This window comes from Phoca vitulina, unplaced genomic scaffold (genome assembly GCF_004348235.1).
Source record: "Phoca vitulina isolate PV1807 unplaced genomic scaffold, GSC_HSeal_1.0 scaffold32, whole genome shotgun sequence".
NCBI lineage: Eukaryota > Metazoa > Chordata > Mammalia > Carnivora > Phocidae > Phoca > Phoca vitulina.
The window spans coordinates 4161059-4186050 of record NW_022589735.1 but is presented as its reverse complement, the minus strand read 5'-3'; the positions used below and the strand labels follow the sequence as shown (position 1 = coordinate 4186050).

The following is a 24992-nucleotide window of genomic DNA, read 5'->3' as shown; positions in this document are numbered from 1 at the left end:
ATCTCAGTGGCAGGTCCTTTGCAACAAATCTGGGCCTCATACATATTTGGAATTCAGTTGATGATATTAATAGATTTAAAAATTTCTCAACAAAGCTCTTCCTCTTTCTCTTCTCTCATTTCAGTAGTTAGTAAGTGCTGTGCACCTGCTAGGTGCCAGGCCCTGTGCTCAGCACTTGAGCAACAGTAAACCTTCCTAATAGCATGATAGCTGGTTAAACTGTAATTATCTCCACCTTACAGGTGAAAAAACTTATGTATGAAGATGGCAAGTACGTTGTCCAAAGGCACACAGGCACTGCAGGGCCTTGCTCTCCGCTGGGCTGTCACCTACCATGCCCTCTACTAGGCACAAGCTTACTCTGACTGGTTGGGAACTCATCCACCCACTTAATAGACGTTGTTGAGTGCTGACTCAGTGCCGGCCACCATTCTAGGGACACCACAACCAAGATGAAAGCCCTTCCCTAGCAAGCTCAGCCTAGCACTGGAGACAAATGTATCACAAGCAATGATGAATGCTCCGGGGTGACAGATGCTGTAATGAAAATGCCCAGGGATTGTTTGTGGAGACACAGGGATAAGAGCAGACAGTGTTATAATCATGAGACCCAGCAGAGTTCCCGGAACAACTTGTATTTGTTCGCTGATGGAGTGAATTCATGGAGGAGGTGACACTTGGTGTGAGGAACCAGGAGTTAGGTCAAGGAGTAGGGGCTGGCATAGAGTTCCAGATAGTGGCCATGGGAGTGTGGGAGGACAGGCTCTTCCAGGGGACTTGAAGAGGCTGACGATTGGTAGCAGGGAAGGTTAGTGAAGGCCCAAGTAGACCATCAATAGGCTTCCTTCAGGCCATGAGGGGGAGACAGGGCTTCACCCTGAGCAGCTAGATAATCCTGAAAGGTGATAAGCAGAGCAGATACCTGGTCTCACTTGATGGGAGAAACTTTGGAAAGATGACTGGAGCGGTCTGCTTGGAAATTGATCTGAATAAATGAAGAAACCATCAAAACAATGAATTAGGTGAGGAACCCAGCCCATAGGATTTTATAAGTTCATTCTTGGCCAAACTTCGCTGTGTGATCCTGGAGCCAAGACTTAGCACTGCCCTTGGAGAGTTTATAACCCTGGTGGGTGGGGTGAGGGAGAGTTTGATCCTAACATTTTACACACGTGAAAAGTGAAATTCAGACAGGCAGGGCCACCAAGGAGAAAGGGACACAGGACTGGGTTTTCTGACACCCAGTCCCAAGCTCTTTTCTGCAGCCCTTTAAGTGTATTTTCCTACTATGCTGGGCATTTACAACTCCACTCCACTTGCAATGCTGGGACGTCTGTTTAAGAAAACACTGCCAGGGTCTAAGAGTGGTGCAGAACGCATCTTCGGACATGAGTGTATTCCTAGATGGAGAAATGGCATGCATTGTGGAGAGACTTCCTGCCCTCCAAGCCTGGTGGCTTTCTGGGAACTGCTCATGTTGTTCCACAGTCCTCTGATGAGTGTCTCTGGGGCCACAATGTCCCACTGAAAAGCCTTCTTATAAGCTCTTACAACTACTCCAGGGTTGCTGTTGATACAGGCAAGAAAGAGGTTCCTGTGGTATGAACTGATCCTGGAGGTTCTCCAGGCTGCAAGGAGTGATGGTCCCTGGTTCACAGAGTCCTCCCGAAAGCAGCTCATTTGGCTGCACTACAGAACACACATGTCTACTAGCAAATTTATCCCTCCTCCCTGTCATACTCTTCTCTTGCTTTCCTTAATACTGTGTCCTGGCTTTTCTTCTATCTCTGGGTGTGTCTTCTTAGTCTCCTTGTGCCTCTCTGCTCCCATGCCTTAAATCTCTTGGATTGACAATCTAGGATTTCCCCCCGAGTCCCATTGGTAATCAACTAAAGCATCTGGAGTGAAGGAAGAATATATTTCTAATTGGTTTTGACCTTTCCACAGAACTCTACAGCAGAATAAGAACAAACCTACATGCCTAGTAGGAGGAGAGGCTTGGGGAAGTAAGTTAGAATATTGTCACCTGATGTGGTCATTGAAAGTGGTCATTGGGAAAACCACATGGCCAGTTGGAGAGAGGGCTAACAAAAGATGAAAAGAGTCAACTACAGATTTATATGATTACAGAAATGTTAATATTAATAGAGACAGGAGGAAACAAAGGAAAGCATGTAGTTTGGTCAGAGACGTTAACTGTTAGGAAGAAAAGGAGCATGGGGAATAGGACAGTCAGGGTGGAGGAACTTGCGGCTTTAAAGAGGTTGGTTTATAAAGGCCTCACTTTGAAGGAGATTTTTGAGCAGAGACCTGAGGAGGTGAGGGAGTGAGCCATGCGTTATCTTTGGGAAGAGCTCTCAGGCAGAGGGGACAGCCCCAGCAAAGGTTCTGAGGTAGAAACAGTGTGCAGCAAGGAAGCCAGTGGGGCTGAAAGAGAGCGAGTGAAGTGGGAAGTGGTGGGAGATGAAAGCACAGAGATGGGGTGGAGAGATGGAGAGGTGGAGGGCATTGTAGGCCATTATAATGGCATTGGTGTCACTCCGAGGGAGATGGGACGCCACTGAAGAATTTTGAGGCAAAGAGGGACAAAACCTGATTGAATTTTAAATGGATCACTCTAGCTTCTGGGCTGAGAATGTACTGAGGCCTGGGGGTGGGAAGGACAGAAGCAGGCCACCTGGAGAAGGCTGTTCACCTCTTTATGGCCGCCGTCTTCATCCATGAAAGGAGCAGGTTGGACTTGCTAGGGTCCTAAGGTTCTTTTTAGCCCTCGGGCAGCTTCTGGTAGAGAAGGAGTAATAGTGTTCTTATAATCAGTCTGTCCACAGTCCTGCATTTATGAATATGATACGTTATGGGAGAAAAGATGGTGCTGCTCTGTATCTAGCTGATCACGGGCTGCCTGGCAGTGTAGAATTTGGAGATTCTGTCGGTAGGGGCCTCATGCCACTTGAAGCCTCTCCATGTCTGAGCAGAGGGTAGATCAGACTGTAGCCTTCAGGGCGTGCCAGTAGTGCACACGGTGTTCAAGGGCTTTCTCTCAAAGATTAGTGCTAACTTGTAGTAAGTAAGGAGCTCCAGAGTGTATTTAGGGATAAGATAATGTTAGTCAGGGGCGCCTGGGTGGCTCAGTTGTTAGGCGTCTGCCTTCGGCTCAGGTCATGATCTCAGGGTCCTGGGATCGAGCCCCGCATCGGGCTCCCTGCTCCACGGGAAGCCTGCTTCTCCCTCTCCCACTCCCCCTGCTTGTGTTCCCTCTCTCGCTGTGTCTCTCTCTGTCAAATAAATAAAATCTTTAAAAAAATAAAATTAAATTAAAAAAAAGATACTGTTAGTCATATTTTATAGCGGCTTCCCCAGTATCTGGCACAGTGCCTGATATTTAGTATAATGCCTAATAACTAGAAAATATTTATTGAGAGAAGAATTGAGAAAGTAGAAGAAATATCCGAAAACTTCCCCATTGCCCCCCCACTGTTATCTAGCGAGCCACCTGCTCTGTGGCCTCACCTCCAGCTTCCCTCCTGGTACAGTAGGAGTCCACAGTCCTGTTAAGGCCGGGTCCTCCACTTGCTTCCTGGATCCCATCCCCTCTGGCTACTTAGGGACTTAGCTTCCAGATTCAATGGTGAGGTCTCAGGCGTCATGTTACCTGATCTGTCGGCATTCGATGTAAGTCATCACTCCCTGCTTCTTAACCTAGTTACTTTGATTGGCTTCAACACCACTCTCTTGGCTCTCCTCTTAGTAATCTTTGCTGGAGACTTCTCATCTTTCTGTCCTTAAGTATCCTTGTGCCCGAGGGCTTGGTCCTCAGTTTGTCTGACCACATTTGCAGTTGGGGTGATTGCACACTTAATTTACTTTAAGTACACTGATATGCTCATATTTATGTCTTTAGCCCCAGCCTCTCCTTATGTACTTATGGACTTCAGATATGTATATCCAAGTGCTCCTTGACATTTCCACTCAGATGTCTAATAGGTATCAAACCGAACTCTTGATTTCCTTCTCTCCTTCCTCTCCAAACCACTCTTCCCCTGGTCTTTCCTGTTGCAGTGAATGACTCTCTAATATATCATTACTTGAGCTAAAACATGTGGAATTTTCCTTGACAGCTCTCTTTCTCTCACACCCCACAAAAAGTCCAATAGTAAATATTATTGATTTTACAGAATGTAAGTCACCATCTGCCTCCTCCCAAAACAAACCATTTCCTGTCTGCATTACTGTAGTGGCCTCCTGACTGTTCTCCTTGCTTCTGTTCTTGTTCCAGAATTCTCTGTCCTGTACATAGCAGCCAGCAAATCATTTAAAACTTCAGTCAAATGATGTCACTTCTGTGCTCAGAACTTTCCAGTGGTTTCTTGTCACAGTCAGAATAAAATCAAAAGTGTGTACCATGGCCTGCAAGGCCTTGCATTATTCAACTCTGCCTGTCCCTCTGAGTTCATCTCTGTTCTCTCCTCCTCATTCACTACACTTTGGCCACACCAGTTTCCTGAATCCAAGCCTTTAACACATACTGATCCTTCTGTCTGGAATGCTTTTCACCCAGATGTCTACAAAGCTTACATCCTCTCTTCCTTCAGGTCTCTGTTCAAATTTCACCTTGTCAGAGTAGGGAGATGGGAGTGCATGTTCCCATTGCTCAACTCCTCTGAGAAGGTAAACTTTGACCAGAGACCTGAAGGAAGAGAGAAAGCAAGCTACAACTGGTCTCCTCAATCAGAGAAATTTGAGTACTGACCAGAAATTTGAAGGTATGAAAAAATTATTAATTTTTTTTTATGTTTGTGGTTCTGTTTTAGAAAAGGAGGTCTGGCTTCAATTGGCTTCAATGATGGATAATAAACCAAAAAAGAGAAAAAGAAAAAAAGAAACCATCCTCAGACATTGAAAACAGATATTCCTTCAGGAAAGGGAAACCAGCACGGTAAGCCACTTGAACACCATGTCTTTCTTTATGGAGGCACATGCCAGTCTGCAATGTATGGAGAAGAATTCCAGAAGCCTGAAAGGCAACCCCACACAGTTGAAGAGACAGACACTAGAGTTCAGGAAGGCAGAGGTGATTAGATGTTGTGTGGCAGAGTTCCAGAGAGAAGGGTACTATGCAAACCAAAAAAAACAAAACCACAAATGCAGTCCAGGAAATTACATAGGTGTCCTTTTGAACATTTCCCAAACACTGCTATAAATGCCCAGAGTAAAACTCCACAAAGAGCAGCCAAAGCACTGCAAACTGAATAGCTTCCAGAGCTCACGCACAGTGGAGAGAATTATTTGAGCTCACACCATCCAGAGTTGAAGTTCTTTGTTGATTATCCAGGGCATTTAGTAGAGACTGCTGATGTGTATCTCTGTAGTACAAGGATAAACAATCCTTATGGTTAAATTTCTCCAGATTCACTCTAAGAAAGCTTGAAAAGCCCTGAACTCATCTGCAGGTAATTTATCAGCTTGTCAGAATAAAGCCAAATACTCTTTCAAGGAAGACAACAAAATCTGGGTGCTCAACAACATAACCTATATAGTGCCCATCATTCAGTCAGAAATCAGTAACACACCAAGACGCAGGAAAATGTGATCCATGTCAGGAGAAAGACTAGGTAGTAGAAGGTAACCCAGAAATGACAGAGGTGATGGAATTCAGAGTTAAGGATTTTATAACAGTTACTATAAGAATGCACAGTATGTTCAAGGATTTAAGGGAAAATGCAAGCATCATGAAGAAGGAAGTGAAAGATAAGAAGAGAGCCAAATGGAATTTCAAGCATTAAAAAATATAATATCTGAAAGGAAAAATTTGCTGGTTGGGGATTAAAATTGCAGACAATGCAGAAAAAATTATCTGTGAACTTGAAACACAGAGGGATAAATGATGGAAAAAAAGAAAAATAACTTAATTTTTAGTGATACACATAAAAATGTTTACAGATGAAATATGATATCTGAGATTTGCTTCAGAATAGTGTCAGGGGAAGGGAACTAGGGAAGGTAAAGATGAAACAAAGATTAGTCATGACTTGCTAATTGTTGAACATGAGAGATTGGTCCATGGGGTTTATTATACTCTTGTCTTGATTTTTGAATATTCTTGAAATTATTCATAATAAAAAGTTTGAAAAAGTTACCCAATAAAAAGTTAGAATCTTTCTTCCACCTGAAATATAACAGGAAATAGGTCAATGAGAAATAAGCCCTCCCCTCCCCCGTACTTTTCATGTAACGGTCTTAAAAACTCAGCTCTGCTTTGATGGGCAGGACCTGGGACCAGGCTATAGAAGTTGGGTCCCCTGTAGCTGGAGAGAAATGCCTCCTCCTGGGACAGTGCTCTGCCATCCAGGAAGAGAAATATGGTTCAGGAGGAAGTCCTGCTTTAGTAGGAGCCATGAACCCAGGGTAGCTCTACCACTTAAGGGCAGGCATGGTTGCACTCACCACAGTCTTCTCCCTGGGGGCCAGGTGGGGGAATGAGGTGGGTGAGTGATTGGGGCCATAAATACTCTTAAGTTTTTATCCATAAACCCAACATGTGAGTTATGTTTTTTTTTTTTTTAATCTGTGTCTTAGTCAATTTGGGCTGCTCTAACAAAATACTACAGGCTGAGTGGCTTGTAAACAAGAGAAATTTATTTCTCACAGTTCTGGAGGTTGGAAGTCTGAAGTCAGGATGCCAGCATATTTGGGTTCTGGTGAGAGCCCTCTCTGGGTTACAGACTGCTTGTTGTACCCTCACATGGCAGGGAGAGAGTGAGAGAGCTCCCTGAGACTCTTTTATAAGGGCACGAATCCCATTCATGAGCATTCTGTCCTCATGATCTAATCCTTTCTCAGAGGCCCCACCTCCTAACACCGTCACATCAGGGTTAGCGTTTTCCCGTATGGATTTGGGGCCATACAAACATTCTGTCCAGTGCAGTGTTAAAGTGTTTAGTTTATCCATGGGGGTTGGGGGGATGCACTAAGGAGGATTGGGGTAGACCCTGAACTTGGAAAGTTAGGCCACAGAACTCACTCTGCCACAGGCTTTAATGTCTCTTTACAACTTTAGTGCCAGTGACCCCACTAAGTGAGCCTCTGGTCAGAGACTGGCTGGTTGATGAAAAGCCTGTGGGAAGCGTGGTGTGTTCTCCTGCTTCTTTCCTTTGGATCAAACCATTCTTCTCATCTCTCTCTTCCTATTTAGAGACCTAGCTCAGAGACCATAGCCCCCCTTGTTCTCAGCGTGGGCATCTAGGATGTTCTCACATGGTTCAACCGCTGTGGCTCTCTTAGGCTCTCTCATTTAACTACAGCAGGCCATGTGTTGGCTGTTCTCAAGTACTTGTTCTTTTGTGATTTTGTGGATTGATGGCATAGATACTTCAACCCTGTGTACATTTTGACTCAATGTTTGTTCACATGAACATAGTGAAAATTATACCATTATTGAATTTTTGTGAAGAAAGCAAAATCTGGGGTGCATACCATTAGGGCAGTTTAGTTAATGGAGTACATGTTGATACTCCAGAGCTAAATTTTTCAGTTCTCTTTTCAGTTTTGTTTTGTTCAAAACATTCTCATCAAATTCATATCTTTTTGATGTAAATATTATAATCTATTGATCAGGTTTTAGCTTTGTGCAATGTCACCGATGATAACTTACAGTTTTTCATTTTTTCCCACCAAGCCTAATTTTTTTTTCTACCAAATAGTTTTGCAGTTTGTAGTATTAGAAAAACCTATATCCCATTTTGCCTATACAGTTTTAGCTTTTACCATTTTAGTTTATTTTGTTTGTTCCTCTTAATAATAGTTCTTATGAAGTGGGTAAAAGAGAGATGGTCTTTCTTAGCTAGTCAGTGGGGAAATTGGGAAAATTTCCTTGGCACTTCTAGTGGCAGACCTTGGCAGTACAAAGCATCACCACAAAGGGGAATGTCACAGCTTCATGATGTTCATTAACGCAAATAATGAGAAAGTGTAACTCCCCTAATTTTTAGATTTCTATTTATCATCTAAATTCTATTATACGTTAGTATTCAGTGATAAAAAATACCATTTAAGCTATGCAATTTTATACTCTTCTAAAAGCAGACCTTGATTTCCTAAGGCTTCTGGTAGACTATAGTTAAATGATCAAAATATGTTTTCCCATGCAAGCCTACTTTACAAGCATTTTCAATACATGTGTAATGAAGAGCATGCAGCAAATTTCCTCCAAACATCTCCTTCCAAAATTGGGATTCCTATTAAAGGCCTGTGCATCTGACACACCAGCATATATAGAAGTTGATTCTGGCTTCTTTGTTGGTCATCTGCTCACCATTTTGACTGCCAGAGTGCACTCAAGAGGAAAGGAAGAGGTTCAGAAGTCAGAGTTTAATAATGTCCTATTTTTAGTAGGGAGGAGAGAATAAAGGACAGAGTGACTGCTTACCTAAGACCCACTTCATGATGAGCATTTCTGTCCAGGAGAATTGTGTGGTTTTCACTCTGAAGATCTGTTTCGGGTAGTCTGTGAAGGTTTCGTTGGGCAGGTTTTTAACGCCTTCAAAGCGGTCTGATGCATTCACAACTAACAATCCCAAAAAGATTGTAAAAGAAACTGCATGGGCTACAAATTTCATGAAGGGGCTCCTCAGGGTTCTTCCTAGCTGGAAACAAAATATGTACAAGACATATTAAACTGGCATCTGTAGGCGGGTGCAGGTCTCTCTTTAAAATGCTTTTGCCAAAGTTTAACTAGAGAATCCTCCATCATGGACAGAAGCTGCTAACTGAACCCAGACAACCTTTTCTCTAGCACTCCCTCGTGAGTTACTGCTTAGCCAAATGTATTTCCTATTGAATTCAGTTTTTTCCTATTTAGAAGATTTAGTGGGAGTGGTTTAAACAGGAGTACAACACAGTGACGTATCATCATGCTATAATCTGCACGGCTTCTCCCAGCCACATGGATATGGGTCTTATGCCATTCACATCTGGAAAAAAAAATAATCTATCTCAGTAGAGTTCAGAATTTAAAGAAACACATGTTGGATATGCTCTGTTGCTCTTTGGTCCATTTTCCTGAGTTTTGGTTTTTTATGATTTGTTTTCACTATTTCTTATATGTTGGTAAATTTACTTAAAGCTCTACACTTCCCACTGCTTTAGCCATATTACAAGAAATTTTGACAGGTAGGGTGTTCACTGATACTCAGTTATCAATATTTTGTAACTTCTCTTTGGATTTCATTTTTAAATCACAGGTTAATTTCCGGATGTAGAGGACTTTTTTCTTGTACTTTAAAAAATTCTCTTTTTATTGCTGCATGTGTGTAGATCATAGCCTCTTTGATACTACTCTAAAACTTCCTGAGGTTTCCCTTGTGACTCTAGCACATAATTGAATTGTGTGGTTGTTCCATGTGAGCCTGAATGATCCAGAAGATGCCCCGTTAGGGAGCAAGTATTGGCCACAACTTCTCTGGCCCTGGTGTGCCATCCAGGGGCTACTTTGGTCTTTGAAGACTAAACTGTGGGCCACCCGGTGAGTCTGCTGACCCCTGTTAATGAACTCTTGTGGGTCCCTTCTAGGTCACTGCTATCACTTGCACCTAAGCACCAAATGTTCACATTTCGCCTCATTCAATAGTCCTAGAGTGAAATGTCACCCGGGACATAGAGTATTGGTTCAGTAGACGATCAGTTACAGGGGTCTTTGCAGGTAAAATTTCCCTAATTATGACTATGTTCAACGTAACATTTATAAGTCAGAAGGCTTGATAATGTTCTTTTAATATGCTTTAGCATGGTAATCATCCACTTTAATTGTTCTGATTATTAGTGTAACATGATTTATTATGATTTTTTAAAAAGATTTTATTTATTTTTTTGACAGAGAGAGAGACAGCGAGAGAGGGAACACAAGCAGGGGGAGTGGGAGAGGGAGAAGCAGGCTTCCCGCTGAGCAGGGAGCCAGATGCGGGGCTTGATCCCAGGACCCTGGGATCATGACCTGAGCCGAAGGCAGATGCTTAACGACTGAGCCACCCAGGCCCCTGATTTATTATGATTCTAATGCCATAGAACCTATCAATTGAAATTAAAAAAATGATACAGTAATTTTTTTTAAAAAAACAGCATCTCAGGTCTAGACATTGGGAATCCCTACTATGCTGGAAAAAAACTTATTTCCATTCATTTGCATTGTCAGATGTCATATGGCACTAAATCTAGTACCTGAAAACCATGGAGCTTACAGACATTTTATAAATGGCCCTTCTTTGTAATGTTTAACTTCATTATTTACAAAATTGGACTGCAGATTAGTTTTGGCCATGGGTAGATAGATTAAATTCAGAATGCACAGGTTAAATGTAAGGACAAATAAAACATCTCACATAAATTCAGTAAGAAAACTGAATTCAACCATGTCTCATTTTGATTTATATATCAAATAGCTAGTTTGAATTTTTCAGCATTTTAGTTGACTCTGTTCAGATCTTGAAGCCCCATTTCCCAACCAGAATGCTGGTGTACCCAGGAGACATCCTTAAATAGTCCCAGCTTCCTTTCTCGTCACCGTGTCCTAGTTGGGGCAGTGGTGAGAGGCGAGGGAAGATGGAACCTGACCGCAGAGTGGGGAGTGGGGAAGGCTGAGCAGAAGGAAAGGGATTCCAGATCTTGTGTGTCCCAGCAGGGTTCCAGAAGTGTCAGAAAAAGCTGGGGACCATGGAGATAGACCCAAATCTTAAGGGATTGATGGCCAGGTTTCCCATCCTTTATCAGTGGGCTTTACACAGTATCTTCCAGTGACGACCTGGATGAAGATACGGGACACTGCTCCTTCTTCTCACCCATGGGAGGCACCTGAGGCAGGAAGCTGCATGTAGCTGAACCTGAGCTGGCCTTGGGATTCCCCAGAAGACATGGTTTGAGGCATTTAATGTTCCGTTTGTTACCTCCTTCAGGTTGTTATTGGCTGGCAGAAGAGGAGTCTCTAAAAATTACTGTATCTAGAGCAAACATAAGACAAAACCCTGATAAGGCCCTGTGGTCCCGTGGAAGGTGACCCTGGGTTCAGTTCTCACTTGATCTGGCCCATAGGGAGGAAAGTGAGGTTAGGTATTAGTGTGCCTTTCCTCTTTTTCTTCTGGGCTTGAAGACTTTTTTTTAATTGGTCAAACTTTGATAAAGGTCAGTTGAGATCAAATCATTTCAATAGCTTTCTTTTTTCTTTTTCCTTTTTTTGGTGACATTTCCCTTTTGTCTCACAAAAATAAGTTTTGAAACAAATTACACCTGGGGAAAACTTCCTCCTTTTACAAGGCCACCAGGTGAACTAAAAGAAAGGAGAAAAGTCAGCTAATACATGCCAACAGCTCTTAGCTGGGGAATCATTAAAGCTGGGTCAAGGAACTGCGTTCGGTGTAAAAAAAAGACAGTAGAGCTTTGGGAGATGTAGACCTTGGCCTGCTCGGCTCTTTGCTCACCAGTGCGAAACTGGTGAGTCTGAATAATGGGCTAAAGCACTTGTGTCATTACTTGGACCTTGTGAGCAGAGAATTGATACCAGTTGTGTATCAATGTCTGGCTTACCCCAAACCTCCTGGGTACTATTCTTCATCTCTGGGAAATATATGAGTATGAGAGCGACTGAGTAGTGCTCTTGAATTAGCTGCAAACAAATGACATTCATGAGCAATCAGAGGTGGCCTTTTACTGGTTAGCACACCTCTGTGTTCCGTGCTGCTCAGCTCTTAGCCCTGACCACCAGTGTAAGCGTCTAACTGGGGACCTGGTGGCCACATGCCTGTGAGGTAGGTCGTATCTGCAGGAGAGCCACAGAGAGTGTTTGCACCATCTCTCTGCAGTCTTCTATCACCAGATGCCACCCTCACTCGCCACGAGGTGCCAGTGGCCTCAAGGAAGACCTCAGTGTAGATGTTGGAAAGCTGAGTGGAGACAAAGTTTGGATCAAGTGCTCCAAAAAGAAACATGAACATCCTCAAGGCCAGAGTGGTCTCAAATGTTAGAGATCCTGGTTAAATTAGGGGCGGGTTTCTCCATATGCTCCCTGTAAAATTCTTATTCACAATGTCTAACGCAGGGCTCAGGAATCTTCCTTTTTTTGGGTGGGGCAGGAAGATGTTCACTGGGTATCTCTAATCTGGGTGTTCTCACATTGCCATGCGAATCCACCCTTTGTCCTGTGGACTGAAAAGGTGCTGAGTGATAGTAGATTCTTGAAGGTAGGGTTTCTCGGGAAAGAAGAGGAAAGAATATAGTTTGTCAATCGTGGTTTTGACTCCTCCCTTCTAGAAAAGTCCTGCCACCTCTAACTTTCTGAACCAAGTCCATTGCAAAGTGAAGTAGTCAGCAGTTAAGATGTGTACATTCAGCATTGAAGGTTGTAATGCTGCTGATGTATTAGAAAGGGTAGAGGGGCAGGCGTGTGTGTGTGTGCACACGGCACATGCGTGCGTGCACACACACACACGCAATGTTTAAGGTCAGGTCTCCTGAGCCAGAGATCTTAGGTGTAAATCACACCTCCATAGTTTGCGGCATTTATATAATCCCTTTGTGTCTTAGTTTCTCCATCTGTAAAATGGGGATAAAATATAACTTGTCATGTAGGGTTGATATAAGAAATGAATAACATGCACAAAACAGAGCAGCTCCTGGCACGCAGGAAGCACTTACTCTGTGGCACCAGAGAGCCTCAGGCACTTCTCCTAAGGGGAAACTTAAAAGAAACCCAACTGGCTCTTTTAAAGCTTATAGGCAAGGCTTCAGAAAGTGGGAGCTACACAGAGTCCTGATGTCATGCATGAGCCCTTTGGGTACTGTCTATGTGCAACATGATCCTGGGCACTGGAGGGGATAGAATAAATAAGCCGTCAGGGTTGGTCCTTTCTTTCAAAGTTGCTGATTTTCTAGTGGAGAGAGAACAGAGAACCTGTGCTAGGAAATTGATAGAGAGTTGGAGAGAGAATGTCGCAGGGCTCAGACTGGGCTCAGTATGGAAGTGATCAGCCTTCTGGTACTCTTAACTCCTGTCCCAGCAGGGTGACAGGTGATGGACTCTCCTTTTGGATTTGAGGGCAGATGCTTTTGTAACATAAGAGCAAAATAGGCTCTATTTCCTGGCACGAATTTCCCCTCCATGACAATGCTTCCAAAATTACAGCATGATTTTCTTTAATCTAGTGCTCTCTGGTAGAGGCAGATGAGAGGGACACAGAAGGCTTTGGAGGCATTGTCCTCTCCTGGTTGGCTCTGGGCCTCATGGTATGAGGACCCTTGTTTCAAACCACTTCAACTTTGACAAGGCAGAGCAGGGATCTTCCAAGCTGCAGAGTTCCTCCATCTCCTCACTTGGTGTTTTGTTTGGCACGGGGCTAGGGGTTTGGGGCATGGTAGCTATCACTTTGGCATTCTTCATTTAGAGTTATGTGGCAGTATATGGACCGAGGGCTTGTCCCCTGTAAAGATACCAGGTAGGAGACTGAAGTTGTTTACAGCTCTCCCTTCCTGAGTCCTGGGACTGAGTTATAAGCATAATTGAACCATCAAGGGTAAGAGGCATGGAGGAAATCAGTCACCTCTCACACGTTTACAGTGAGAACTTGTGTTGTTCCTCAACACTTTCCCCATGCTGACTTCCTCCTCGATCCACCCGCTGTAGAGACCCTGTTTGAGCCCTTAAGGATGACTGTTAACTCTTTCAGCTCTCAGATTTTAATAGGCAAACAACCTAAATTATGAATCAGAATGGAATAACAAAGGATGCAAAATAGGCCATTGAGCCATAAAGGGTCTTTGACATCAGAGCCCTCCTTGAGAGGATGAAGAGCTCTGTGGGCAAAGATCTGTCTGAGAGCAGCCATGAGGTGAGAACTCACCGGCCTCCCAGTGGGCTGCTTGACCTCAGCCATGCTGGTGATTAAGATGAGAGATGATAGAAAAATATCACTGTTCTCTTTATTGACCTTGAGAGGCCTGTCCCAAGATCCAGACTTGCCGTTATTATCTTATGTACACATCTATGACTTGGTTACCCTTTTCAGACACTATATTAGTAAGCTGAACTTCTGTTGACATCCTTGACCTTATACTCTACTTATTTAGCTGTCTTTCTTAGGGACCTCAGAAATTTAAATAAAAGTAGAATTGACAGCCATGGGGATTCAATGGGAAATAAATGAGATCATTTTGGCAGGCCAATCAAGTAATTTTGGTATCCCTAGTGGTCTCTAAATTAGGACAGCAACTATTCAATAAATGGACCATTAAGTTGGAAATAGAAACTTCAGCATTTGTTAGACATTGATGGACATTAGCTGGTTGATGAGGTTTAGCTGGTTATGAATACATTTAGAAAAGAATATCAAGGTCTAAATTCTTTGAGGCAGGTGTCATAATGTGGTTAGAATTTGAAGTTGCTGGGATGACACTGGCTTTTTCATAGATTTATTAGGTATAAAATGATCCCTTGGGAGGAGGGATGCAGCACATTAACAGATTTCGCCACTGTGCCACTTTCCTTGGGAGGACCTTGTATTCTGGGCCTCAGGAGCCTTTGGCGAGGGCTGGTTTCTTCACATGGAAGATGTGACCCTCTATAATCCCCAGTAATATAATATCTTTGCCAAACTTGAAAAGATTTCCTTTGTAGTGGTGAAAGGAAAGAAACTAAAAATATCTTGACTGTTTTAGCTGTCCTTTGGCTGCTTCAGAGCAACTTTGACAACGAAAGTTTCCCTCCTTAATGAGGGAATCTTTCCTCAGAATGAGCAGTGTGCCACCAAGAATGATCTCATGCCACAAAGATTTGTCATTCCAATGTGGACACACCCTCCAATGTGTTGAACTCAGACTTGCAGCCCAGAAAGTACCCAGAAGGCACAAGCGGCTTAATGGCCAGCTCGTATTTATCTGTAGTGCTCTTTTTTTAGTGTTACTGGAAGCTCCATGAGCACCAAATGTCAATCAGACATGTATCTGAACAGAGGAGAGGAAGTCTCAGCCATTGGGCTAAATTTTCCTGCAATCATTTCTTCCAGAATGTTCTAGAAGACTACTATCGGTGTGACCCCTATGTTTCATGGTGGCATCAGTCTCTTGGACTTACTGGACCCCAAGAAAGTCCAGAACTCCCTCCCCCTCCCATGCGTACTTTTTTTGGGGGGGGGACATCACATCTGCATGATATTGGCCAAGATGGTTCTTCTTAGACCTACTGAAAATCTAAAAAATTTAGTCAACAACTGGAATATCATTTCTTCCTGAGTATTTCCCCAGGCGACCAGGTAGGCAGAGGCAAACCAATTTGCTGGTATTGGCTAGTCCCCATTTTCTGGTAGCTGTTGCATTTGGTTTTAAAAGCAAAATTGAGGCTTGTCAGTGTTTTCTCTACCAAGTGGCTATTATTTTAATGACTGACTGTCCTGAAAGTAGTTTGGGGCTCCCAGAGTATGGAGGTGAGCATCCCTATGCATTGAGGCTTTGAATGAAGGCAAGGCTCTAACCTGCAGGACAGACTAGATACTTCCAGTGTGAAAATCTGTGCCTAGAACCAGTGACCTACTCTAACCCAGCTTTAAATCTGGTTTTGTTTTACTCACTGTACTTTTTTCAGCTCATAATGAAAGGCAGAAAAAAATGCCTTCATTTACATGTGTATCATTTGGGGAATTCTGATTTAGAAATCCATGGCATGGTAGACTGTCAAAGAAACAAAATGCTCAGTAGATGTAAGGTTGAACACCACAAATACTCAGTTTGAGGACTTTTTACTACCATTATACAGAAGAAGGAGTCTGAATCTGTCCTAACCTGACTCTATGGCGTGCGTCTTACTCGAAGGCAGTGAGTTCATTGCCTCTGGTTAGGTGGTCTCATCAGCAGCGCTCAAGTCTTGGGCCCATCATCCTGGCATGAGGTCCCTCTTACTGGAGTTGACAAGAGGTTCCATTTTTTGTTAATCACATTAGCTGATCAGATTCCCTGTGGAATCATTTCTCCACGATTTGGTCCTGTAGTTGCTAACTCTTGCCTGAAGCTGGAGTGAGTGCCGAGGCTTTCTGTGGCTGGATCAGATGGCTGGGCTATAGGGATGATGGGCGGGAGGTGGGAAAGTTCCATTCCCTCCGTTAGCAGCCGGCACCCGACACTCCCCTTCCCTGTGAGCAAAGAACCCAGCTCTGCACCTTTCCAGCTCTCCTTCTCTTTCCTTTGTCTTTTCCTTCTTGTGACCCAATTAGCCGCCCGTGTGGCCCAGAGCCTAATCAGGGAAGCCAGGGAAACTGGGACGATGTGGAGATGGGGCTGCAGAGCCCAGCATGAGCAGCACTTGACTCTCAGCCTATTCGTTATTTCTCTTTTCTGAACCTACTTCATAAAGTATATGCGTCATAATGTAATTGAGGGGGTGAAATGAGATCTTCCATGAAAAGAGCTTAGCCAAAAGAAAACACTCAGTAAATGTTGCTTATTCCTGTGACCATTATTATAATGATTATTGTGAGTGTAGAGGACGTGTCCAGGACATGGCATAATTAGAGGAGCAAAAGTGCCTGTCTTCCCTCTCTCTTCCATTATTGATCAGATTATGCCTCATGTATTTTAAATGTCCCAGATTATCACTCCTCCCTGTTTTAGAAAAATGATGGAAAACAAGCAGGTCTGTGTGGTTTTCTACTTTTGCTAAGTATCTCAAAGCTCTTTTCTCTGAACACGGGAAACGCTCAGCTGTCGCTTCGAGCCAGTGGCCTCCAGGTCATGCTAAGGAGAGAGAAGAGATCACTGCAGACGACATGCACCTTAAGCAGTCTGTACCTTGCTGCACGGAGCAATCCAATAGGCTATGGCGAGAAAAGGGAGGCCTAGGGAGACTCCAAAGACAGCCAGGAATTTCACAGCGATAGACTGTTGACGTAAGCCTGAGAGATTTTCATACCACATGGTAAGCAATTGCTGCTGACAGTTAGGATGAGCAACGAACTGTAAAAACAAAACAAAAACAAAAACAAAACGCAAACAGGAAAATGGCATCGGTAGCACTTGAACAGTATACGACCTACGAGTGGCTAGGGGCTGAGGTGTTTCACCTGGGGCGTGGCTGGGGCGTTAGGGGAGAGCTGCGGGCAGGTCCCTCCGGGGCCCTTCTGGCCTGAGGATGCTGGGTGTCATGGCGCTGAGGTCAGAGGCCTCACAGGACCGGCCGCATCAGGGCTTGGCACTTAGCTTAGGCAGAGTTCACTTGTGAGGCAGCCTGAGTCATGAATGGAGCATGAATGGGGTTTTGGAATCCCAGTGGTCTGAAATTTGCTCCTCTGTTTTCTAGCCAGGTGACGTTGGGCCGCTTACCCAACTACTGTGAGCTTCAGTATCCCGTTTGCAGAACAGCCTATTATTGTCTTGTAGGATTAAATGAGTTTGTAGAAGTGTTCCCCTCTCTTTTCCGGTACTGGCTAAGGAAAGTGCTTGCAGTGTTTCTGGAGGAGACATTAAAACTGAGTGTTTCCCCACTGGGCTTTAGGGGTGTTGGCTTGGATTCATAGAACCTCTCATGGCCTACCAGAGTACTGACCCATGGTGTCCCTCACACAGCAGCTTCTCACTGCCACCTCCTTCTCTTCAAACTGCCCTGTCCTAATGCCCGGGTTACAAGACAGACTTCTTGTGGCTGTTTGGTATTGTGTGACCTCATCCCTTCTGGATATCACTTATTGGAGTAGGCGTGGAACCCTGACTTCAACTGGCCTATCATGTTCTCTCACCTGGGCCTTTGAGACTGACTGAGAAAGGCAGTTTCTTTATTTACAAGTTAACAAGTGATCTTGGGAGAGGTGGGCAACCATGTTCCTCTGTATGGACTAAGTGGCAAAATGAGCCAGTTAAAAAGAAAGAAGAATGAAAATGTGCAGAAAGAGGCTCAGATAGTGTGTGCCCCTCTCTTGGGCCTGGCTCCACTCTGCCCACGTGGTACATGAGACATGCTTTTATTCATATAGGGAGTCTTCCTCGTTCTGCTCCATCCAGCAAGTTGGCTTGAGCTGCTGCAGCCAAACAGCCTTTTCCTGCAAATATTTGGTGCCATTTGGCCATTTGTTTAGTTGATTTTGAGTGGAAATGGTTAATAGGCAATATTTAAGTAAGATTTATGGGAATGAAGTTGACATGTAAGAAAATTTTACTCATTAGTTTTTGTTCCCCTGTGACAGGAGGAAGCTTTTCAGTGCTTTTGGTAGCCCTATTCTTTTTTTTTTTTTTTTTAAATTTTTTTATTGTTATGTTAATCCCCATACATTACATCATTAGTTTTAGATATAGTGTTCCATGATTCATTGTTTGTGCATAACACCCAGTGCTCCATGCAGAACGTGCCCTCCTCAATACCCATCACCAGGCTAACCCATCCTCCCAACCCCCTCCCCTCTAGAACCCTCAGTTTGTTTTTCAGAGTCCATCGTCTCTCATGGTTCTTCTCCCCCTCCGATTTCTCCCCCTTCATTCTTCCCCTCCTGCTACATTCTTCTTCTTCTTTTTTTCTTTCTTAACATATATTGCATTATTTGTTTCAGAGGTACAGATCTGAGATTCAACAGTCTTGCACAATTCACAGCGCTTACCAGAACACATACCCTCCCCAGTGTCCATCACCCAGTCACCCCATCCCTCCCACCCCACCCCCCACTCCAGCAACCCTCAGTTTGTTTCCTGAGATTAAGAATTCCTCATATCAGTGAGGTCATATGATACATGTCTTTCTCTGTTTGACTTATTTCGCTCAGCATAATACCCTCCAGTTCCATCCACGTCGTTGCAAATGGCAAGATCTTATTCCTTTTGATGGCTGCATAATATTCCATTGTATATATATACCACATCTTCTTTATCCATTCATCTGTTGATGGACATCTTTGGTAGCCCTATTCTTTAGCCCTACTGAGGAGAGCCTTGCATCCATGGACTGGAGCAGACACACTGGGCATTCTTCAAAGGGTCTGACTTTTCATCTGATGACTCGAGCATAATACACCAGTTTTCATCCCGTTTGCCTCATTGGTATTAAGGGGACATGTGCAATGATTATGAGGAAATGTAAAAACATTTCCTTTTCATTATAAGAATAATATAAATACAACAGTTTTAAAACATTCTCAGTGCAAATGGCAGCATGTTCTTGTTTCCAGTTTCTGGGAACTCAAGGCAGCAGCCAGGCAATGTGTGAAGACACTATCAAAGGTTTATGTGGCCATGCAGCAGCCCCCGATAATACTATTCCTCAAGCATTAGTGAGAATGAAGCTTTTTTGGTAGCGTTATTGGACCCACAGCAACCATTGTGGTCTTGCCCTCTAAGGACAAGAGCAGTGGATTCTCCTCAATGTAGGGTAGGATTCCTCATGCCAGCAGGTGATAGGCTTTTCTATGCCCTTTCTGGTTCACAGCAAAGTGGAGCAAGCAACAGAAACTCATATGGGTGTTTTAGTAATGGTCAGCTTTCTGGGAGCTGAGGTCCCTCAGAGGGATGGTGGGTGGGCATGGGGGGCAGTCAGTTTTGTTTTTCAACAGCAAGCCTTCTCTGGGTGCTGAAATGGATCTGCCCTGGGGAAACTCACAGTCTGATTAGAAGGTGAGATGTCTGCTCATGAAATGGCAGAAGGCCCCTTGGCTCAGCCCCTGGCTCCCTGCAACTGTAGCTGCTCTGGAAGGACTCCAGGGCTGATCCCCTCCATTTATCTCTCTGTACCGGGGGAGAGAGTCCATCCAGGCTTTTACTACCGCCTTCTACAGATAAGTTAGCACAACAGATGGAGCAGCAGAGCTGGAGGGGAAGAAATGCTGAGACAGAACACAATGGGGACTGTTCCCACTCTCCCTTGCCTGCCTCAGAGGAAGAGAGTGGTCACAACTAAAACAAGGGGGCTCTCTTGAGACTCTGTCTTCTTCTGATTAGACATGTGCTAATTTTTATAGCTGCATTTCTTCCCCCATAATAAAGCAACCTAGCTCCAAACATATTAATTTGCGGACAGAGTTTATAGTATATTGCTCCCAGAAAGCTGACAGCAAGTAATAGCTAAAGCCCAGATTATTTATCTTTCTATGGGCACTTTTCTGAACTTGGGGTAGGCTTTTGAAATTCAGTGTGTAGCAAAGGAATTTTTCCACTGTGCCTTTGAAGCACAGAGAGAGATCATCTGTGATCCCAGGAAGATGAGAATAACATGAACATGCCATCAGGACACAACAGTCTAAACAAAAGGACACTCAGCTAGGGAACAAAGGAAGAATTCCTGCAGGGTGAGGTGGGGGTGAGGTGTGGGCAGGGGAAGGATTTTCAGAAGTAGGGTCAGAAAGGAATGGATGGAAGAAAAACCCACAGCTAGAATAGAATGGGAACACAGGAAATGAGTGTTGTCTTGGGTTTGCTTTCTTTGGCATCTAGCTCACAAAAGGATGGATGACACCGAGGGCTTTGCCCAAGCCATTCTCGCCCCAAATCATTGTGGACTGAGTGTGGTACACTTTTTATGGAAGTCCTTCACAGGAAGAACTGGTGAGAACACCCCAGTTTTCCCAGCAGTGTGATTCTCACTCTTCATAGCAGGTAGTTCCTGATGACTTGGAGCTGAGAATCTGTTACCGGGGGCTTACGTGGAACTGAGCAGCCTCTTCAGAAAAAATCAATCCAGCCATGTCCATGTTTGGACATGTGCAGAGAAAATCAATCCAGCCACCCAGTGGACTGTACAGAGAACTGGGGCAGGAAGGGGGAAGCTGAAGGAAGTAAAGTTGCAGAGATAAGCAGGAGCTCTGAGCCAGGGTCCCTACGATGGACTGATGGATTAGGAGATTGGCTGGAAAACAGGACCTGAGAGTCCGGAGGGACCAGGAATCATGCTGCCGGTTTTTGAGTCCATCTCACGCCAGTTATCCTAGTGGCTTGTTTGACCAACGTTCATGGTTAACATAACAAGTTACACCCAAAGCTACTCTTCTGTTAATATCTCGCCTAAGCGTCTTGTTCCTCCTAGCCCCTGGTGACATAGTGAGAATACAGTGGTGGTGTATGGGAACTCTTGGGCATATTAGCTCAGTCTTGGCTGTTACTCTGCTTTTATTTGATCCGTGGGCTGCTCTTTTTCTTTTATAGCCCAAAGGAGAACCATCCCCTTCACTGTTTCCCTGCTTTATATTCATTCACAAGGAAATAGCTGATGTGATAAGAATACATAATTGTTGAGAGATACAAACATTCCTTAACTATTTTTAGGGCTGTCTCACGGCATGCTTACGCCCTTGGGCCAGATGCTCCCATCAGAACAGGGTCGAAGACTTTCCTCAGGCCGGATGGGTAAGGGCATGGACTGGTGCGTGGCTTCCTGGGTTCTGGTCATGGCCCTGTCACTTGCTGGCCGTATGCTCTCAAGTCATTGACTCTCTCCATGCTTAGCTTCCCTCTTCTAGAAATGAAGCTAATCATGAGGATTAAGTAAGTTAGTATTTGTAAAGTGCTTAGAATAGTACCTGGCAAATAGTAAGCACTGTATTAGTATGCAATAAATAAAAGTAAGCCCATGACTCTGTTTTTCTTGCCCATTTTCTCTGCCCTCTTCCTCTTTTTCTCTCTTCCTCCCTCCTACTCTGCAACTCTCCCTCACCCTCCTGTTTTTATTCTTGTCTCTACCTTGTGTGAGCAGACAGATTCTTGAAATGTTGGTGTCTCTGGAAATGACGTGGGTGAGGCCACTCCCTCTCTACCCAGTCCCTCCTGCCCCATCCTCCACTGAAAGCGCAGCTTGGTTTATCCATGCAGTTGGTTCAAAATGGGCTGGTCTCTGCTGGGTAGGCGGGGTCACTATCCAGTGTATTCTGCACCCTGATGCCCGTCTACCGGTTATGAAGCACTCCATCCATGAGGAGCAGTGCGGGCCCTTGAACCTGCGGAAAGCCCTTCTCCTCCCTCCTCAGAGCCCCTCCCCTCCACCACCTTAAAAGCTTTTCAGTCTTGCATTTTGCACTTTTCGCAGGGAGGAAAAGAGGACTACGTTTGAGCTCAGGGGCTTTGAGACTGTGTGATTTCCATATCCTTTAAGCACAGGTTTTTCCCTCGGACACTAAGTCTCATTTGCAGAATGATGAGATGTGGGAAAGCGTGATTTGATAAGCTGAAGAATAACTTAGCTGGAACAAAATTTATAAAATCCAATGCCTATAGATAAAATGACTTTCTTTTATACAGATAAACCATCAAAGGGCCCAGTGATGGCTGATGTGACTGTGGTCAAGATTTTCCACTTAGCTCAACACCAGCATTTGCTTATAGAAACCTGTTTTCTCTGGAAACTGTCTACATAGGCAAAGGGAGACAGACACTGTCTCAAGCTACAGTCACCAAAGGGCTTTTCTTAGTGTAGACCATCCATCGGAATTAGAATAATTCTGTGATGCCATTTCCTATTTGGAGCATCTCGTGGGATTGGGTTCAGTGCTGCTAATGTTTTTCCTTCCCGTTCTGTCTTGGGAAAGCTCTCAAGTCTGGGAAGTTGGGGAGGGAAGAAGAGAAATGGAAGTGTCAGTCATTGACTAGTTTAGTTTGTTGGTGGGTCATTTGTTTGTTCATTCATTCACTTTGCAGACTTGTCCTCAGTGCTCCCTCTCACCGGGCACTGTGGCCAGCACTAGAAGTACAGAGAGAGCTTGCAGTCCTGGTCCACCTGCAGCTCTCAGCCCTGTGACTCTGGAAGTGGAATGGGGCCTTGGAGTAGCACACCCTGCCAGTTCTGGAGTAGGCCGTCCCTCATGGGTGAGCGGATAACACTGAAAGATCATCCCACCAGTGGGTACACTTGGTGGGCTTTCTCCGTGAGACATAATACTGAGAGCCCCACAGCCTTGGCACAGCTAGTTGCTTTGTTTCCATGGATGACCTTCAGGTTCCTCCTCTCTGTGCCAGCAGTTAGCGGAGCGGTTGCACTCACAGGCTCTGAGGCTGGCCCATGCAGGTTCAAATTCCAGATCTGCCATTTCCTAGCTGTGTGACCCTGGGCCAGCCACTTCACAGCTCCTAGTTTCGTGATGCAGGAGAGATGGATTAAGTGTTGGGTGCTCCGAACATGGCCTGGTGCTTAATATTAAAGCTATCATTGCTGGTGCTGTTCTTATTACCACTTCTGTTCCTCCCCAGGGATGTCTGAATAGTTCTCTTGGCTCTTCTTCTTGAGTTTATGCCATCAGCAGAGGATTGAGTAGCCATGGTGTTTTTCGAGTTAAAAATTCCTGAAGAATTTAGTATGCTCAATTACGATAAATAAAGCAGAAATTGCCATTGTTTTATTAAGTTTTAAATCAGTGAAGCATTCTGGTATGGAACCAACATTGTCACCATGCTCATTGAACCTATTTATTTAGCCATGCTGCTCCCAAGTGGCCACCACAAGAGGATAATCCATGATAGTTCTGGGTGGATGGTGATGGGAGTGAGAAAAGAACGGTATGGGGCTTGGAACTCTAGGTGGGGAATCCAAAAAATTATGCCTCTTTCAAGGAGCCTCTCAGCATGGGCACTAGACAAAGTAAAAAAATTTGAAGTCACAGCTTGAGTGTTTCTGGTATTAATTATTGAGGACCTACTACATGAAGCAATTTTAGTTATGTTAGCTATTATCTTTGTAATAACTTTTCCAAAAAAATGGATGTTTATACATCCTTGTATACAAATGAAGATGTGCTTTCCTCTTACCGATGAGGGAGCTGACGCTGAGTCACCTCAAGTTGCCCACAATCCCACAGCTAGAAAGTGGTTCCAACTTCGGTCTTTCTGACTCCAAAGCCTGAGGTCTTTGTATTCCACTAAGCTCCCTCTGGAATGCTCTGGATCTGGTTAGCTTGGACTTTAGTCCTTCCTGGTCTTAGTTCTCTGTCATAAATAGAATAATAAAAAGCTGACATTTATTGAGCACTCATATGGATCGGGCCTTGTGCTGAGCACATTATGAACATTTTCTCATTTAATCCTTTTAACACAATAAGGTGAGAAGTGTTCTGCTCATTATAAAGCTGATGGTACTATCACTGTTCATGTCTGACTCGAGTCAACATTCTTAACCACTTCCTTATCTTGCCTCTCCTGGGGGAAGTTTCCTGCATCTCTTCTGGGTCAGGTCACTGTCTCATTCTGTCTGCCAAGCCGGAGGGCATCTCTGTGAGCCTCCAGATTGCAGATATGCCCCAGAGATGTGCATATGGCTTTCCAGCCAGAGTTCTGGGTGTCTCCTTTCACTCTGGCAGTGGGCTGTGTCCTCTGGGGTCGGGGGGCAGTTGATATCTGACTGGCTTCTTCAGAGCACTGGATGTTCTGTGCTAGTCCCCCGTTCACTCCATTCGCACTGTTTGGGATGGATGGAGCCATGGAGGCATAGATGGAGGGGATTTTAATTGGGGAGAAAGGAAGCAAGTGAAAGGAAATGAAAGGAAGAAAAGGGAAGCAGAGAAGAGGAGAGCAAAGGAAGGGAGAGTCGGGGTTAGAGTTTCAAGCCTGACTTCCAGCTGCTGTTCCAACTTGACTCCGACTATTTTCCCTCCCATCCCTAGGCTCTGGCCTGACTTTGGCAGCCTTCTTCTCAGAGCCTGCCCCAAGCTTGACCCTCGCTGAGCCTTTGCTCAAGGTGTCTCTGCTCCCCAGCATGCTTTCCCTCTCGTCGCCACGGTCCAGGTTTTGTTCAGCTCGCTCTCTCTTTCCTGAAGTCTCACCCTGCCCGCTCAGGTGAGAATCTCTCTTTCTCTCCTCTCCTCCAATTCTTAGTCTCTCCCATTTATCATAGTTGTATGCCTGGATGATCCTCTAACAGAGAGAAAACTCCTGGATGGCTCCGATGGACCTTTAGTGTGGTGCTCAGTGGATGGGTACTCAGGCAGTGCTGTTTGCATGAGTAAATGGCATAGCTAGAAGTTGTGTTCAGACTGCAAAATCTGGAACCGTCTGCAGGACCAGAGTGGCCTTCC

At 44.5% G+C, this 24992-nt stretch overlaps 1 protein-coding gene across 1 annotated transcript in view; it reads right to left on the bottom strand.

The window, feature by feature from the left end:
• TRPC7 (transient receptor potential cation channel subfamily C member 7) overlaps positions 1 to 24992 on the bottom strand; it is a 148607-nt gene that overhangs the window by 39691 nt on the left and 83924 nt on the right. The window contains exons 4-5 of the mRNA XM_032425311.1: positions 16816 to 16980; positions 8426 to 8642 (exon numbers count right to left, since the gene is read on the bottom strand). Of these exons, the coding sequence (XP_032281202.1) occupies positions 8426 to 8642; positions 16816 to 16980 (382 nt within the window). The remainder of the gene's footprint in view (positions 1 to 8425; positions 8643 to 16815; positions 16981 to 24992) is intronic.